This window comes from Brachyistius frenatus, unplaced genomic scaffold, assembly GCF_029030835.1.
Source record: "Brachyistius frenatus isolate BFR_SWC_R1_liver_20210118 unplaced genomic scaffold, ASM2903083v1 Contig_29, whole genome shotgun sequence".
NCBI classification, from domain to species: Eukaryota; Metazoa; Chordata; class Actinopteri; family Embiotocidae; genus Brachyistius; species Brachyistius frenatus.
In genome coordinates this window covers 2,472,117-2,489,803 of record NW_027210628.1, presented here as the reverse complement: position 1 = coordinate 2,489,803, position 17,687 = coordinate 2,472,117, and the positions used below count along the sequence as shown (strand labels likewise).

The window sequence follows — 17,687 nt, the reverse complement described above, 5'->3', positions numbered from 1 at the left end:
GACAGCAGCGAAACGCTGTATGAATGAGGAAATCTCATACTTTTAAAAACATCTAAAGGGTGTGAACATATTGTGCAGTTTTAAATCATTTCCCTAAGTAAGGATGTTTTGTAGTGTGTGACTTTATTCTAAAAGGCCTTTAAGAGAGTGCAAAAGATCTGACACACAAAATCAGTCAAAATGAACCACAAGTGTTTGTGGTAAAGACTGTAGACTCTGAAACATAAACTCTATCCTCTTTCTTTTTGAATATCATGGTGCATTTTTGGTGAATGTAACAGAAATTCCTTTCCAGGTGTTGGCAGCTGCCTGACAGTCAGCTCTTCCCACTGCATTTATTTTTCATAAGCCTCATGTATTTAATCTTTGTGGGCACAGATAATGTCCTTGTGGTGAAAAGCCTTTCTAGTCAAACAAGCTGAGAGTGTGCTGTAAGCTTCCAGTGAAGGTCAGTAGCATATTTTCCTTTAAAGTGAAATACGACATGAGGCATGTTTTGGAGTAGAAGAGCCCACAGGCTGGAAAAAAGGTGAATTCTGTGACTGACCACCATAAATATTTGTGGTTTTGAATGATCTTTAAGTAGATTTTAAATCTGTGCAAGAATCTTCAAACTGTTGCCATGTGTTTGACTTGGTTTGATGGCTTCTTGCTCTTTTTTACTTTTACTTGACCAAACACCACATCCCACTCTCTGTCTCTCTCAGCAGTGAGTGAATGTGAAAACTGCTGTTTAACAACTTTAACAAACTGCATTTCATCTCAGGTCCTGGTTAACAGGAATTATGCTCAAGCTCAAACATTTCTTTTTCACTAAAAAACCCATCCGGAACACCCCATTTTATTTTCTACAGAAAAATATTGCTTAACTGAACATGGTGCACGAATTATTTGACTGACTGAATATTACAATGTTCCATCCCCAAACTAACACAACAAACAGAATTGAATTACAAACTAAGATACAGGCAGTCACCAGCAGCAGGTGTGTTACCTCTCTCTGCAGCTGGCTGACTGTAGCTGTGAGGTTGAGCATCAGTTTGGTGACGTTCTCCAGCTGGCTCTGGAGGACCTGGATGGAATCAGTCTGCTTCTGGTCCTGAAAACACACAGAAGAAAAGAAGCTACATCAGCTGCTCAGTTGTCCGTCAATACTAGAAATACAACGATAACTGTGAATGGGTCGACTTCTTTTCCTCATTAAGTTATAGTGACCTGCTCCTCAGCGATGCGGGACGTGTTCTGCAGTTTGATGATGGTCTTGTTGAACGCTCTCTGCATCTCTTCCATCTGTTTACGATACCTGGAAAACACAGGTACAAAAATCACAATTTCTGAGAACCTCTTCCACATTACAAATGGCTGAAACATTTGGAAAATAGGATTAGTCAAGTGATTTGAAGTTGAATGTTATGCTTTTTTACTACTATTTAAATTTAAGATTCAGCAGCTTCACCTCTGGCTCAGCTCCTCCAGGTATCTGCTGGACAGACTCATGTTCATCTCCAGAGCTTTGATCCGGTTGTTCAGCCTCATGAAGACACTCTCTTTCTGGCTAGACCCGTGAACCGCTCCTCCGTTTGACAACAGGCCGTTCCCGTTCACTGCTCCGCCGTTATAATCTCCCGAGTTCTGCAGCTCCGCGTAGAAGTCCGTCGCTGTCCGGTGGACGTTGTCGTTCCCGTTAGCACTCAACAGGTCCTCTTCCACTGTGTCGTCCACCCGGTGGGGCTCTCCTGTCTGAGACAGAGACTCCCCCTGCTCCCCGATGATCAGTGGAACGTTTTGTCTCTGTGAGTCCCCGCTGTCTGCACCGGACTTAACCGCATCCGTGTGGGTGTCAGTTGGTGGGAAAGGTGTCGGCAGTTCAGTGGGAGGGGGGATAAGGTCTTCGGGCCTTGATGCAGTGGGGAGAGGCTGAACTGGCTGTTCCTTGACAGGAGAAACAACAACACCGGGAGAGGCAGAGGACAGCGACTGTGGGGGAGAGCTGACTGACAGGGTAGGGGTGGCGCTGCTGGCCTGCTGCGTCTCTGGGATGGAGACGGCTTGGAGGGGTGGAGTGAGGACAGTGTCCAGAGCTTCGTCTTTGACTGGAGGTAACAGCTTCTCCTCATGGGTGGGGGTGGGCTGTGTCAGGGAGCTGTGGATGTCTGAGAAACTGTGAGAGGGGATGGTGGAGGTTCTGCTCGGCTCGAGGAGGATGTTGATCTCTGGAGTGTGTGCAGCAGGTGTGTGTGTGAGATGTGTGTCAGCGGTGTGAACCTCACCTGGAGGTTTGCCCTCATTTTTGCCCTTCACGGGCACCTCGGGCTCTGGAGCTGTTTCTGTGAGGGGAAGAGCTTCTTGTGGAGGCGTTGGGGAAGGAGCAGGGAGCGGTGGAGGGGGGTGTGTGAGGACAAGGGTGCTCCCATCAGGGTGAGTCTGTGTTTGAGTGCCGAGCTGCTTCCTCTTGAGGCTGCGCAGCCTCTCCTTGGCCAGCCGGGCGGAGCACCAGCGGTGGAGCAGCTCGGGCAGCGTGGCCATGCAGGACAGAGACAAGGAGGAGAAGGAGGAGAAAGGACAGTACGTCTGGCTGTCCCACTGGTTCCTGTCTGCCTCCTTCCTCGTCTCCTCCTCCCTCTTCTCGTCTTCCTCCTCTCCCTCCTCCTCCATCAGAGTGACGGTCGACTGTCTGGGCTCTTCATCGTCCTCTTCATCCTCTTCCTCTACCAGAGTGACTATCTGTCTGTCCTCATGGGATGATGACGGGGAAGGTGTGGAAGAGTCACTGGAGACATTGGAGTCCTCCTCGGCTGCTGGCTGTTCTGGCTTTACAGGCTCCAGTCTGAGGCAGGGACAGAGTGACAAATTTAGAAACATTATTTTGGGTTTTTTGTTGGGTTACGAAAAATAAGTAATGCAAATTAAAACACCAACTTAATTGTATCCTTACTTGACTTATACTTATGTGATACATAACTCATTTTACATTGATAATAGTTTGTCTTTGAATGTTCTTACACAGCAGAGTCACGAGGTGCTTCAGCTGGCTTCGCTGTAACGTCTGTGCTTCCCTTTTTCTCGTTCACCCCTCCTGTTGTGTTTCCTGAGAGTTGAACAAATGCACAACAATTTAAAACAGTCATAACAGGACATGGATAACACCCAGACACTGTTTTAAGATAGCACAGAACCACATAGCTTAGCAGGGTCCTTTTATCCTACCAATTCTGTGTGAGTGGTACGCCCATTTTTCAGAAAGGGAGGAATACAGTGAACCAGTCTGGTCCAGTTCGTACTGCTCTACAGTCTCTCTTACTGCTAGGGTGTGAATGGAAATCAGAACTGTAACTGAAGAGCGCTAGCAGCAGGAGAGAAACTTTGTTGAGTTGCTCCGGCAGCAATAAATGGAAACCTGAATTCTTGGACATCCATACAAATAAAGTTTTTGTTTTTGTTTTTACAAAGTTCACCTTTCCAAATGGATCTTGTTATTAGTTTAAGGGGAGACACGGGAATCTAAAAAGAAATATAAGTATAAAAACAGAAGTAGGTTAAATCAGATTTTGTTTCTTTCATTGGCTCCCACTGGAGAAAATGTGAGTAAGAGAGTGTTTTTGATGCAGCTCTCTGTGGGGTGAACAGAACTATGAGCATCACAGGCCCCCTCAGTCCGTATTTAGCCAAGCTCTCTGCCAAGAAGTAAAACACTGATAGCCAAAGTTCTGCTAAAACCCTGCAGGAGACCTCTTGCCAACAGCCAAATAAACATCAGGCTTCTCCCAGCACATACACACATGGACCTTCAGGCTATGCATGTGCTTGCACTTTTGAGAGGGGAATAAAGTGACCCAGTTTTCGAAGAACTTAATCTAAACAATATGTGGACAGACCGACAGGCCGGTGGTTAGAGACGGAGAGAAGGAGGGAAAGAAAGGCAGCCCAACAGTGTGAGTATGAGCAGACGGAAGGAGAAGAAGAATGGACTTCTTTTAATGCACAAAAACAAAATGGGTATAAAAATAGATTAATGAAAAAAGATTTTATGCTCCTTGTTTTTAGGAAAGAGCGAATCCCCAGTGCTCTTAATAACAAGTATGTTATAGCATCAAAACAGGATGGATGACTCATCCTAAACAATTTCAGTGAAAGCTGCCACTGATCTGCAAATAATTGATTGCTTTATATGGATAACCAGTTCTACTTCATATTGCCTTGAGATAAGGTGTCTTTGCTGAAAGAGAAAGAAGAGGAGTTTTGGTCAGGGCCTCAATCTTCTAACAAAAGAGAATGCGTAGAGAGGCTGAGTCAACATGACGTTATTACTTTGACTAAAATGAAGCCAGTTACTGTTACCAAGCATCTCTGAAAGCTACAGCCTTGTAAGTAGCTTGCTAGACTGCAGTACTTTTACAAGTTCAGTTCACTCATAGAAGTTATGGTAGGTAGATCAGTTTCTCCTACAACCTACAGTTCCATAACATGTATATTTTAGCTTCAGAGTGTCAAAAGGGGGAAAAAAAAAGAAAGACATCAGAAACAGGAAATCAGAAGGAGTTGGCTGTGATCTGTTGAGGGAAACAACATTTTCTTAAAAGACTCATCCATGTAAAAAGTTGATACGAAACTGGAAACCAAAGCTTCCTCTTAGGAAGCAAACAGGAAGCTTGTCTCTTCAAGCAGAACTGAGCTTATAAATCCGAACAACTTGATATCTCTGGAGACTACATTTGTAATCATTTGTCAGACTTTTGTTTTTGTACATTTGGTATCTTTGGTAATTGATTGAACACATGACAGATCGTTTAATTGTATAAAATGAAACAGGTAACAGCTTCAAACACCCTGATGAAGGTGAGATACAGTAGCTCTGAACATTTAAAAGCGGGAGCTGTGTTTGAGGGGTGAGTACCTCCTGTTTCTGCTCCACCTTCCAGCTCTGGCTTCCCACCGAGCACATTAGCAGCAATGTTGTTTACCATGTTGAGGATGGCATCTGAAATTAAAGGAACACACACACAATACATGTATTTTGAAAGACATGAGGTTTCTGACAGACAGCAGCTTGAGGCCTAACAAAGAAACCACAAGTGTTGCCATTTCTTTTTCTTTTTCCCCCTCTGATTAGTTTTCTGTCATGAATTTTCTTTTGCAGCTTTTCCTCCAGGCTTTCCCACCTCGTTCTCTCCTCCTTCGAGTAGTCTGCTTGACTAAGGACACAACCGTCTGTTGTTCTTAATGGTTTTATGGTTACAGCCATGAAGATGTGTGTGTACCGTGTGTTTGTGGGAAGCACCAGTCTTCCCTTTGCTCATTCAGGAGACAAACAGGCACCAGTGTATTTGTGCATGTGTGTGTGGTTTGAGAAAAATCTAAAAGTGGAGCAGCAAAATATTTGAAAGCCCAAAACTGCAACCTGTGTTTATGTGTGATACCAAGTGGTTAAAAAAGGAAACCGTCAAGTCTGCCACCATCGGAATGAGTCTATATCGGAGCCCAAAGTAGCTAGTGGTGTTTGCTTGGGTTGCACCACCAACAACTCCATGAATCTCCTTCTACCTGGAAAACTATGCTTTCTTCTTTTGGATAGAAATAGTATGACAGTATGGGAGCCACCAGAATACAGCAGTTAACATTAATACGTACTGGATTTTTGAGGCCGATAGTAGCATTCTTTTCATCGATGCCTCAAATGTGGTTGTCAAACAGTTGCTAATACCAATACATCAGTAATAGGCAAACATCGGTCTAGTTGGAAGTCAAAGTGTGTACACTGCTGCTGCACGCTGCCATAGCACGGTGGAGTATTCACAACTTGTCCATGTCAAAATAGCCCTTCTAGAGCTGTATAAACGTTTTCTTAACTATCCGTTCTTCAATGGTCCTAAAATAATCATGCAAACTACGTTGGTTTTTTTCATTCTTGCAAATTTGCTGTCATTTTTTCCTTTTATAAAGTCGCTGTGTGTGTGTGTGTGTGTGTGTGTGTGTGTGTGTGTGTGTGTGTGTGTGTGTGTGTGTGTGTGTGTGTGTGTGTGTGTGTGTGTGTGTGTGTGTGTGTGTGTGTGTGTGTGTGTGTGTGTACGTGTGTGTGTGTGTGTGTGTATACATACTGGTTGCTGAACCAAGCAGGTTTTTAGATGCCTTGTCCTCTGATGGTTGGTAGCCGGGAGGATAGTCTGAAGAGAAACACATAGCAGGTTACATTTGGATAATTACATACCTCTACTTACAAAGTAAGTTCAAATTACATCTTACATTTCAACTGAAAACACAGGTAACTAATATAGGAAACTGCTGCAAAAGCCCAGTGGATGTCAATAGTCCACTCTGGCTCATGGTATTTGGTAACTCATTTGAAGAGCAAGAATGTAGCTTCAGTACTTTTCTGGGTCATTTGTTTAGCAGAGTGAGGCAAATTTTTAATATTCATACTAATAGATGCATTATTCTGTTGGTTAAATAAAAAACATACATTGGCACCGAAAAAACAAAACAAACAAACAAAAAAACTTAGACCGCATATCAACCTCTTACCATAGTCTTCATCCAAGTACTCGAGCCTCTCTGAGGGGTACTGGGAATCTGCTATCTCCTCATACTCCTCCACCATGCTGGTACCAAACACCCTGCACAGAAAACACACACACTGTGTTACACAACACAGACTACAGAAAAAGGTTAAAGGTTGAAATTACCACACAGTAGAGGCAGAGCAATGTTTTGATGGGGAACGTAGCTCTACAAAAAAAGCTGTTCAAAACACATTGTGAGAAAAACATAAGGACAATTTAAGTAGATTAAATACCGTGTTGTTTATTCCTGGACTCAAAAGTGTCTAAATGTAAAAATCCTGTCTCGGTTAAATCGACCGTTAAAGTTCTCCATATTCCTCCATTGTTTTCATGGTTCAGTTAAGTTCTTTACTGCAGACAATCTTTGCCCACCTCCTTGTAAAAAAAAAAGTGCTGGAGGGTTTTACAGCCACTTTAACCAGCAGCAGAACATGGACCTGATGACCTTAAGGACGAACATGTATGTACAAGTGTGCCTGAAAAGAAAACAATTAGTCTGGGCCTCAGAAAGCACGAGGAAGTCCTGTCTTTTGAGGTGCACTATAAATGCAAAAAGATCAAAATCAAATTCTGACTTCTACTTTATGTAATGCAGTTTATTGGATGGCTGTGACTACTGTTTAAGAGAACGCACATTAGTTATTGTTATTAGCAAATTACCACTGAGAAAGTCAAGAATGTGAGACTGACACACACAAGACACAGAACAAGACTTCTTGCACAATTTAACAGCAAGCTTGACTAACTTTTCTAGACTGAGCAGAATTCTAAGAAATACAGTAGAGCAGCTTGAACTGCAACACTGGAGCAAAGATTCTGGAAAATAAATCAACATTTCCACCAGCGTAAAATCAAAGTCAACTGGTTTGTTAATCTTGGCTGAAATGAAGCAGCGGGTGGTTTGAAGTTCAGTTGCCCTGAAGAAATAAAGGCTAGTAACTTTAAAAGGTTCTAAACAAGGTCAAATGTACCAAACGACACCTATTTCACTATTTTCATTACTCCAATGAGTTCAAGCAAGAGTTGGACCTTTGGGGAAAATTTCAATTTCCCACAGTGGCTGTTGAAATCAACATATAATGTGATTTTAAAATTTAAAAGAGCTAAAAGTTTGTATGATTCAATATGAATTTGGATGACTGTCTTACCTGATGAGACTGAGGGGACAGAAATGTTCGGATCCAAAATGAGAGAGGAGCTCAACCTGCAGTGAAAACAGACAAACTATAAATATCTGAAAACATCATCTACAAATAAACAATAGTGTCAGTCCCAAACATATAAAGTATATATGCCCACTTCAGAAACCCATAATCCACCAAGTAAACTCTAAAAGCGCCAAGCTTTGACAATACAGTTTGTGCGTATTTTCTACTCGTTTAATATTTTTCACATGCATATAAACATGATGCTCTGCTAAAGCTCACCCTCTACAGTGTATGACCATTACAAGAGTGTTTTTTTAAGCACATCATAACCTCTGACAGAGAGAGAAGAGTGCTAACCTTTATGTACTTGATGAACATCTGATGCAAGAGGAAGACAAGAGAGGGACAGAAGGAGAGAGAAATAAAACAAGAAAAAGAAATCAGTAAGGACTGATTCAAGCTACAAGCAAGTCAAGAATCTGCATACAGTTCAGCTCTCATATAAGACATACAGATCACTCTTCTGTAAACAGTGAACAGGAAAGATACTACAGAGATGATTCTAACAGGCAGGAAGACGCACGAGCAAGACAAACAGATGGACGAGTTCAGGACAGGTATTAAAACATCAGGAGAAGACATAACAGCTTTGAGATGCTTGAATCTGAGTAGTGATCCAAGCAGATCATCCTGAAAGCCTTCTAGACGGTTTATGTAATAAAAACACAATGGTCTCAGAATAGAGCACATTAATCACAGTAAGCTCCCACACCTAACACCCACACTCTTCACATAAAAAGGATAATTATCTAAGCATTAATCAACTGCTGAACAAGTCTGCACAGAGAATATTTAGTGAGAAGCATCCAGGGTAGAAGAGTGAGTGGAGAGACAGTTTCAACCTTTATTACATCCACACACATTTAAATAATGACAGCCCAGTCATGTATCATGGACACTAACATTCCTTGTGTGAATTTGTGTGAAAACTCATGAATTGGTTTAACAATAACTGAAACTTAAAAAGACGGGAAACCCAACACATAATTCAGTCAGTCTGAGTGGAGCACACACTGAATATATAACAGTGATTTTAGCCGCAGGGAGGCTTTGTGTGTGCCCACAAAGGAAAAGGATGTCCATCAGTGACCAACTTGACGGGTTAATTTATGCCACAGCTTAAACTAAAAGGACACCCATTTGGGTGAAATGATGGATGCAGAATTTCAGGCAGCAATGACTAAACTCTGCGGTCAGAGTCAGAGGTGGGAGAGCTTAACAAGAGGGATGAATACAAAACTGTAACTCGGTAAACTGGATTATAAAATAAAAGCCTCACTGAGGGCCCAACGCACTACTTTTAAACCTGCAGTGTGGAACTTTTGTCTCTCCTGCCAGTCAGAGCAATAAAAAAACACTGTCAACACCTGCTAATGCCCACCGTAGCCTTAATGTTACTACTAAACTAAACCAGTGGATAAGTGTTATGAGCGTCACAACCCCCACAAAATAACAGAATTTGATCCAGTCAGTTTGATAACATTTGGAAAGTCTAGCAGAGCCGCACAATTCAATTTTATATCTTTTAAAGTTAGCATAGGGCTAAACTGGAGGTTAGTTAGTAAATCCCCAGTGCTCATGTTCTGCCCAAACAGCATACTCGGTATGCATTCACCCAGCCAGGGTGGGAATGTCTCACTAGACACCAGATAAAATACAGGGAGATTTGGCTGCCGGTGATAGGTGTGAATGTAACAGACTTTCATTTATATGTGACAGTTGCTGCACTAAAGCCTTAGGATTGCTTGTCTGTTTATTTAGTGCAACGCAGCTTGTGACACTCAAATCTTACATATAATCAACCTAGTCCTAATGTGTATCTGCCCTTCAAGTCTAACAAGTGAAACTCTGTCACACCCTACAAGTCACCATTCTTCATTAATTCAAGGGAGGGGTTACAAGCAGCCCTGATGACATGGCTAACCCACCATGAAGTCATAAAACAGTTCCCAGAGATTAAAACATAGGTTTAATGTATGCGTGTGAATGTGTCTTTGTATGTATATTTTTGTCTAAAAGCTGTAACAATGTGTCCTTGTGATATAATACTGTCCTAGCAGCAAGAAAACGGGAGTACCTTCACATATTTAGCATAAAGCTGTTCATCCAGTGGGAAACTCTGGACTATCCGCTCATCCCGGGCATGGAAAGTACCCAGCTTCACCCACTTGTTGGTAGGATATCTGGAAACAGAGCAAGGGAAAAGTAAGAAGCATGTATGTGAGCGTCATGGATGATGTAAACATTCTTTGGCATGTTCTCACAGCATGACTGTAAATGTCACTGTATTCATAATAACTGAAGGTCTGTCATTCCATGTCAACAGATGGATGCAATTTATGAGTTGTGGAAAAAGATGAAGCTAGAAATATATCCAGAAGATTAAATTCTCAACAAAGGAAACTCCAGCTGTGACTGCAGTAAAGTTAGGAGTGATATTACAACAGGAAAAAAGTGATTTTGGAGGACTGGAATTAAATGATATTGTGCTGTACAAGAGGATGTGAATGTGCCAAATGATGATTTCAAGAATGACAATGAGAGATAATTTTCTTAAAAATGTTTATATTTATTATTTATATACCTAAGGAAAAGTTACTTGTAGGTGCATTTTAAAATTTGTGCAAGTGCTTTAAATTAAACATAAAACACCAATGCAGCCTAAATTCTAGCTCAGACATACATGCTGAATTTGATAACCTATTCTTATTCCTTTCTTGGCTCCCTGGAAAGATTTTAAGCCCTATTTTACAGTTCTTTAATTACAGTGGGTACAGAAAGTATTTAGACCCCTTTAAATTTTTCACTCTTTGTTTCATTGCAGCCATTTGCTAAAATCAAAAAAGTTCATTTTATTTCTCATTAATGTACACTCAGCACCCCATCTTGACAGAAAAAAACAGAAATGTAGAAATTTGTGCAAATTTATTAAAAAAGAAAAACTGAAATATCACATGGTCATAAGTATTCAGACCCTTTGCTGTGACACTCATATTTAACTCACATGCTGTCCATTTCTTCTGATCCTCCTTGAGATGGTTCTACTCCTTCATTGGAGTCCAGCTGTGTTTAATTAAACTGATTGGACTTGATTAGGAAAGGCACACACCTGTCTATATAAGACCTTACAGCTCACAGTGCATGTCAGAGCAAATGAGAATCATGAGGTCGAAGGAACTGTCCAAGGAGCTCAGAGACAGAATTGTGGCAAGGCACAGATCTGGCCAAGGTTACAAAATAATTTCTGCAGCACTCAAGGTTCCTAAGAGCACAGTGGCCTCCATAATCCTTAAATGGAAGAAGTTTGGGACGACCAGAACTCTTCCTAAACCTGGCCGTCCAGCCAAACTGAGCAATCGTGGGAGAAGAGCCTTGGTGAGAGAGGTAAAGAAGAACCCAAAGATCACTGTGGCTGAGCTCCAGAGATGCAGTAGGGAGATGGGAGAAAGTTCCACAAAGTCAACTATCACTGCAGCCCTCCACCAGTCGGGGCTTTATGGCAGAGTGGCACGACGGAAGCCCCTCCTCAGTGCAAGACATATGGAAGCCCGCATAGAGTTTGCCAAAAAACACATGAAGGACTCCCAGACTATGAGAAATAAGATTCTCTGGTCTGATGAGACCAAGATGGAACTTTTTGGGGTTAATTCTAAGCAGTATGTGTGGAGAAAACCAGGCACTGCTCATCACCTGCCCAATACAATCCCAACAGTGAAACATGGTGGTGGCAGCATCATGCTATGGGGGTGTTTTTCAGCTGCAGGGACAGGACGACTGGTTGCAACTGAAGGAAAGATGAATGCGGCCAAGTACAGAGATATCCTGGAAGAAAACCTCTTCCAGAGTGCTCTGGACCTCAGACTGGGCCGAAGGTTCACCGTCCAACAAGACAATGACCCTGAGCACACAGCTAAAATAACAAAGGAGTGTCTTCGGAACAACTCTGTGACCATTCTTGACTGGCCCAGCCAGAGCCCTGACCTAAACCCAATTGAGCATCTCTGGAGAGACCTGAAAATGGCTGTCCACCAACGTTCACCATCCAACCTGACGGACCTGGAGAGGATCTGCAAGGAAGAATGGCAGAGGATCCCCAAATCCAGGTGTGAAAAGCTTGTTGCATCATTCCCAAGAAGACTCATGGCTGTACTAGCTCAAAAGGGTGCTTCTACTCAATACTGAGCAAAGGGTCTGAATACTTATGACCATGTGATATTTCAGTTTTTCTTTTTTAATACATTTGCACAAATTTCTACATTTCTGTTTTTTTTCTGTCAAGATGGGGTGCTGGTTGTACATTAATGAGAAATAAAATGAACTTTTTTGATTTTAGCAAATGGCTGCAATGAAACAAAGAGTGAAAAATTTAAAGGGGTCTGAATACTTTCCGTACCCACTGTATATATTAATCCTAATGCAGGGCTCTGTGTTTGTCCACCATACTGCCTGTGAGAACATGCTGATTTCAGTGTAGTTTGAAACATATGCCAGGCCATGAGGGACCATGTACCTGCAAGGAACAAAGAGTTTTACCTGTCGCTGATGGAAACTAGAAAATCTTTAGGTGTAGATGAAAAGAGCTCAAAGTTCGCTATGTCCAACTGCTTGACTTGAATAGGTTCACAAAGCTCTATCACAAACCTGCAGAAAGGTAAACATGAAACGTATATGAAAGACGGACTTTTGTACCTACAGTCAGGCTCTGTTACTAACAAACTTTATACTGATAGTGTGTACAGCTGAGACGATATGCTTATCTCCTGATTCAATGCAATCTCAATACTTGGGTGATTCTACAAGTATTGAGATTCCACATGTTTTAATACATTATTTGTAAAACTTTTTTAACACCAGACTATTGGAAAAGTTAAATAATATTTAAAAAAAAGAGCGCACATCATATTTCGGTCTTTATGAGCGTTATCTCAGCAGAGACATTGCTATGAAGTCTTTGGCTCTGCCTTAAAGCCATGCTTATGAAAAATCGGTCATTAAGAAATTCTAATGACATTTTCCATGGAGGTAAATAAAGCACTGCAAAAATGTAATTGAATCAAAGCAGAACCACTGATGCTTTTATTTTGAAGCACACAGCCGGTCTCAGGCTGAAAGTCTTGATATTGTTGCCGCTTCTGGTCAATACACGGTCGGACATAAACAGTTATCTGTTAGTGGAAAGTTAAACCATTGACAGTCAGCATCGTTGTTAAATATAAAGATTCAATCTGAGTGGGAAACTGGCGACTTTCACCTGCTGTTTAAACAAACTAACAGCTCTCTGCTTTTGCTCACAGGCTAACATAAAATAAATATAAATTCAGAAATTAGCATATCAATTTAAAAATCAGAAAACAAAGAGTACAGATACTTGAGTGAATAGATTTTTTTTTTTTCACCCCTTCCAGTGTGTCTTGGTGCACCTACCAGATTTTGTTGCTGCATGGATTTAACATGTACAGGTCCATATTCTCCATGAGAATAGCTGACGTGCTCTGAAAAAAGATAGAGTGAATGGTAAAAAGGCATTCATCATCATCATCATCATCACATCTTTAATTTAATGTATTTCCTTATAGATTTACCAGCCAAAAGCAGCAAACACATGTCTCACATGTGACCAAACATCTGCCTGAGGTTTAGCTTTAATGCTGAGCTTACATGTAAGCTCAGGTTGCATCACTCTGCTAATGCAATATGACAGCATGACACGTGTATCCTTGTGAGTACATGTGTGTTTTGTGTGTAGGATACAGGAGGCTGGGGGGATGTGTGTTTCACCTTCGCCTCATTGTTGGCAGAAAGTATCTTGGCACCACACTCCACCGAAGCATAGTTATTCTTGAAACTTTTCTGGACCTTCTTCACTGGATGCGGGCTGCCGCTGGTTGATGTATGAAGAGACTGACCTGGACAGACGGAGTAATACATTAGGCCCATTACAGACACTGGGGGAAAAAAAGAGAGTTGCCTGAAAGGAACAAGTAAAGAGGTTACGCAACGCATCAACACACGCGCTCGGCTGAACACTGCACATGCGTGTACAGCTAGACAAAGAGAGAAGCGAGAGGGAGATGAAGAGAGCGATAGACAGGAATAGAGCATTAGGAAAGAAATCACAGAGGAAGAGACAAAAAGCACAAAAACTAGTAGAAAGAAGGACAAAGCAGCAAAAAGATGAGATGGAGATTAAAACTGACATGTGAGGCCTCGTTTGTCAACAGAAGCAGTGCTGCATACTGCGGCTGAGCGCGAGTCACAGCGTCCGATTAACATCATCAAGCTGTCTTTATGGCTTTATGTTTCCTGCTTTGTGACACCAAACGCCTCGAAGCAAGCCTCTGCACCCAGGCTTACAACTTAATGGAAAATTGCCTTCAGTTGTTGATGAGATGTCTCCGCTTCCCTTAATCCACATGTATGTAAAGGTGTGTATTAATAATGCATACACGTACTTTTCTCCTTCTCCACCTCCATGACTTGCTTCTTCCATTCATCGAAGGTGGGGATGTCCTCTTTGCTGGGCACAGAGGGATCATTCTCCTTGGCAACACTGGCATCCCCTGTCTGAAACAAACACACACACGCACGCACGTCAAAATCTGTATATCAAAACTACAGTCACCTTCCTAATCTGCCTACATCTTAACATGCAGGAGAACAGATTGTATCTAATCTTCTATTGCTGCAGTAAATATGACTGACTAACTTGTCAACCCTGTCACTAATAACATGCAAGCATAGTGTTTGGGGGAAGAATAAAGACACTCCCATCCACAGTTCATGGTAGTCAGCCAGCCCGTGGCGACTAAAACATTGAGATGCACTGAGTTGTAAATAATGTTTTGATGGATTACGTAATCACTCCTTTGGACCTCACGAGATCAGAAAGAAATGCACCAACTCAGAGGGACTCTTATGTAAACACGCCAACAGCCAGATAAGAGTCAACACCAGCCTCGTGCAGATTAGCTGTCCGATCCAAATCAGCAAAATAAATGTACACATTCACAATGAACACAATCCCCCCTGAAAATAAGCACTCCCCTCCTCCTTCATTATCCTTCAACCATGACTGAAGGCAAGCTGACTCAGTATTTTAAACATTTTAAAGCGACCCTCTGCTAGAACGGATGTGAACAATTCATATTTACAACATTCGTGACCAGCTACCCATCAGGTGTGAGGACGTTTTGACGTCTCTCTGGAAAAATGGACTGAACAGTTGACCCACAGCATCCTTAGACCACTGATCATACTTTTATTCTCCCATACGTTTTTCATGCTGCATTATGTCTGCTGCATTTATTTGTTTTTTAAACCACTGAAACATGTGAGAGATACGTGGGATCCTGCACAGCTGCTGACCTGCTGTTCCTGGTGGTGGTCGGACGCGTTGCCCTCCAAGTCCAAATCTGACAGCCCATCTTCCAGCTCCTGCCGCTGCTGTTGTTGTTCCTGGTCCACTGGGGCTGGAGTGGACTGCACTTCTGCTTCGGGACCAGAATTGTGGCTCTGGTCCGAGCGCTGGTCCTCTACGACAGCCTCATCCACTCTACGTCACAGACATGGGGCCAATGAGGTGGACAGGGAAGAGATAGAGGGGAGGGAGAAGAATAAAAAAGAGTGAAGAAAACAAATAAGTGCGCAGTAATGATTGCCATTTGATGATGCAAAAAAGACAAATATTCCGTTTATTTGACAGTTCTAACAGTCCTTGGTTGGAGCAGGCAAACCAATGGAAAAGGAAATTTAAAAATAAAACAAAGCAGAAGTGAGTGGAGAGCAAGGCCAGCGGTCAACGGTTGCGCACAGCAGAGAGGTGCATCTTGTACCTTGATTACCTGTCTCTGTGCTTTGTTTTGGCCTCTGGTGGTTAGAAACTCACCTGAGGAGAGGGCTGCCAAAAGGGGAGTTTTCACAGATTGCCAGTTCGGGGGGAATGACCCCGCACTGTGCATCAGAGTGCTCAGCAAAGACAAAGCTGTCTACTGGGAGTTCATCTCCTGCACTGGCAACCCACACTGCACTGAGGGAAAGAAAGGACATGGCGTTTACCACACCTCCCTACACTGAGAGGGAGAGGGGGGGAGGACGGAGACAGGGGGGTGGGGTGGGAGGGAAGAAGGGATGGGGACAAGGAAGAGGAGATAAACGACACAGAGGAGAGAAAGAGAGAGAGAGAGAGAGAGAGAGAGAGAGGGGCAGAGAAAGAGAGAGAGAGAGAGAGAGAGAGAGAGAGAGAGAGAGAGAGAGAGAGAGCGTGCGAGCGAGGTGGACAAAGGGATGGAGAGGTTGCCCTCTGGCAGGGCAGGTGATCGCGCTCATCTTGAGACGTTGACTGAAATGTCCTGGAGAACTTTGAGAAAGTCGCTGAATACAAAAGGTGCCGGGGGGTGAACATATTCTTCTTGAAGGATCAAGCCAGAAGATATTTAGGCTATTAATAGTCACAGTTCCACGTCCACACAGGTGACTCTCCACGATTTTTCATGCACTTCCATTAGACAAAATCCATCAGAGAAAAGTGTCACTTTAACTTCCCAAAGCCTGCTGACCTCCTCCATGAAAGGTGACTTTAAAATGTCCAGGATGTCAACTCTCCTTGGAGCTTCTCTTTCAGTTTGTGATCAGTCATTTCATGATTAAATTAGAAAACAAAATAATTGAAATAAAACAGACAACTGAGGGGAACAAAGGTTTACCAACAAAAATATCAACGAAAACGTGCAATGTCTGACATGATGGTGGCAACAGTGGAACACTTTCTTACTACACCTGGTCTGGGCTGAACTTGGCTTTAACCATTATAAGAGGAACATGCAGTATATGTGTTAGCCATCTAGGATAATCATTTCATTCCCCCAATATGAATTCTCTGTGGTTAGAGCCAACTTCTAAGGCCAGAAACCAGGTCTCTGGAATGGGAGCTTACCCTGTGTGGGTCGGGCCAGCACTCTGTGAGGTAGGTGTGTTTTCAGCTTCATCTTGGGATGCGTCTGGGGTTGAGTCCAGGCTGGGATGTGCAGCATGGGTATCACTGGAGGTCTCTGGTAGGGCTGGGGCTTCTGTGGACACTTGGCCCTGTGCTGGAACTGCTTCTGGAGTGTGGGACGCAGGGGCTTCCTGGTCATGGTCCTGGGAGTGAGTCTGCGGTACCAAGTAAGCCTGGGGGTCTGGGGTGGATTCTGGCTCAGGGGTAACAGGTACAGAACCGGACTCTGGGTCTGGCTTTGTGTCCTCCACCTCAGCTTCCTGTGGATTCACAGTCTGGAGAGAGAAAACACAAAAGCACTCACACAAGTGTCTCATCTCCTGATGGAGACCAACATGATTCATCATTTCCCTCCTTCCTTCCCAGTTTCTATTGCCCCATTTATTTAGTGGCATCATAGTGGACAGTCATCCTATATAATTGCTCAGGCTTTTGATAAAGAAAAAATATATACCAGCTAATTAAAATGCACTGCCCTCTGCCTCAGTTTCTCTGTCTTTCACATGCCATTTTATTTTGTGATATTCCTCTTTTTTTGCACAAAGCAGAAACCTGACTTAACATTCAGTATATTGCAATTTTAATTTTGTCACTACTTCACAGCCATATTCTGTAAATCTGTCAGTTGATAAATGTATGTTGTTACCTGTTCGTTGTGTATGCTGTTTTTTGTTAGCTTCTCTAGCGCTGCTCTTTCTGTCTCTAGTCCCATATCGTATGATGTGTGTGTCGTCCATTCTTCCACCACCTAAAGAAACAAAACAGTTACAGTGTAAGAAATATGTCAATAAACAACCGTGGGAGCACAACAATTAAACAATTTAAATTCTTTGCAAGGCATTATTAATAGATGTGCATGTTTAGTTTTATGCATTTCTATGTAAAAATGTCAGATGCAAAAGGTCTTTACATGTCAGTGTTTGAAAAAGC

At 42.6% G+C, this 17,687-nt stretch overlaps 1 protein-coding gene across 4 annotated transcripts in view; it reads right to left on the bottom strand.

The window, feature by feature from the left end:
* The window catches only part of suco (SUN domain containing ossification factor), a 41,641-nt gene that overhangs the window by 5,025 nt on the left and 18,929 nt on the right, over window positions 1-17,687 (bottom strand). For 2 of the 4 annotated variants that reach the window (XM_069699148.1, XM_069699151.1), the window contains exons 3-20: window positions 17,404-17,505; window positions 16,698-17,032; window positions 15,651-15,791; window positions 15,131-15,317; window positions 14,218-14,329; window positions 13,544-13,671; window positions 13,190-13,257; window positions 12,299-12,406; window positions 9,843-9,948; window positions 8,063-8,083; window positions 7,706-7,761; window positions 6,520-6,611; window positions 6,096-6,161; window positions 4,895-4,978; window positions 3,004-3,088; window positions 1,457-2,827; window positions 1,216-1,303; window positions 995-1,099 (exon numbers count right to left, since the gene is read on the bottom strand). In XM_069699148.1, the coding sequence (XP_069555249.1) occupies window positions 995-1,099; window positions 1,216-1,303; window positions 1,457-2,827; window positions 3,004-3,088; window positions 4,895-4,978; window positions 6,096-6,161; window positions 6,520-6,611; window positions 7,706-7,761; window positions 8,063-8,083; window positions 9,843-9,948; window positions 12,299-12,406; window positions 13,190-13,257; window positions 13,544-13,671; window positions 14,218-14,329; window positions 15,131-15,317; window positions 15,651-15,791; window positions 16,698-17,032; window positions 17,404-17,505 (3,255 nt within the window). The remainder of the gene's footprint in view (window positions 1-994; window positions 1,100-1,215; window positions 1,304-1,456; window positions 2,828-3,003; window positions 3,089-4,894; window positions 4,979-6,095; window positions 6,162-6,519; window positions 6,612-7,705; window positions 7,762-8,062; window positions 8,084-9,842; window positions 9,949-12,298; window positions 12,407-13,189; window positions 13,258-13,543; window positions 13,672-14,217; window positions 14,330-15,130; window positions 15,318-15,650; window positions 15,792-16,697; window positions 17,033-17,403; window positions 17,506-17,687) is intronic. The other 2 variants (XM_069699149.1, XM_069699150.1) reach the window with 2 other exon arrangements.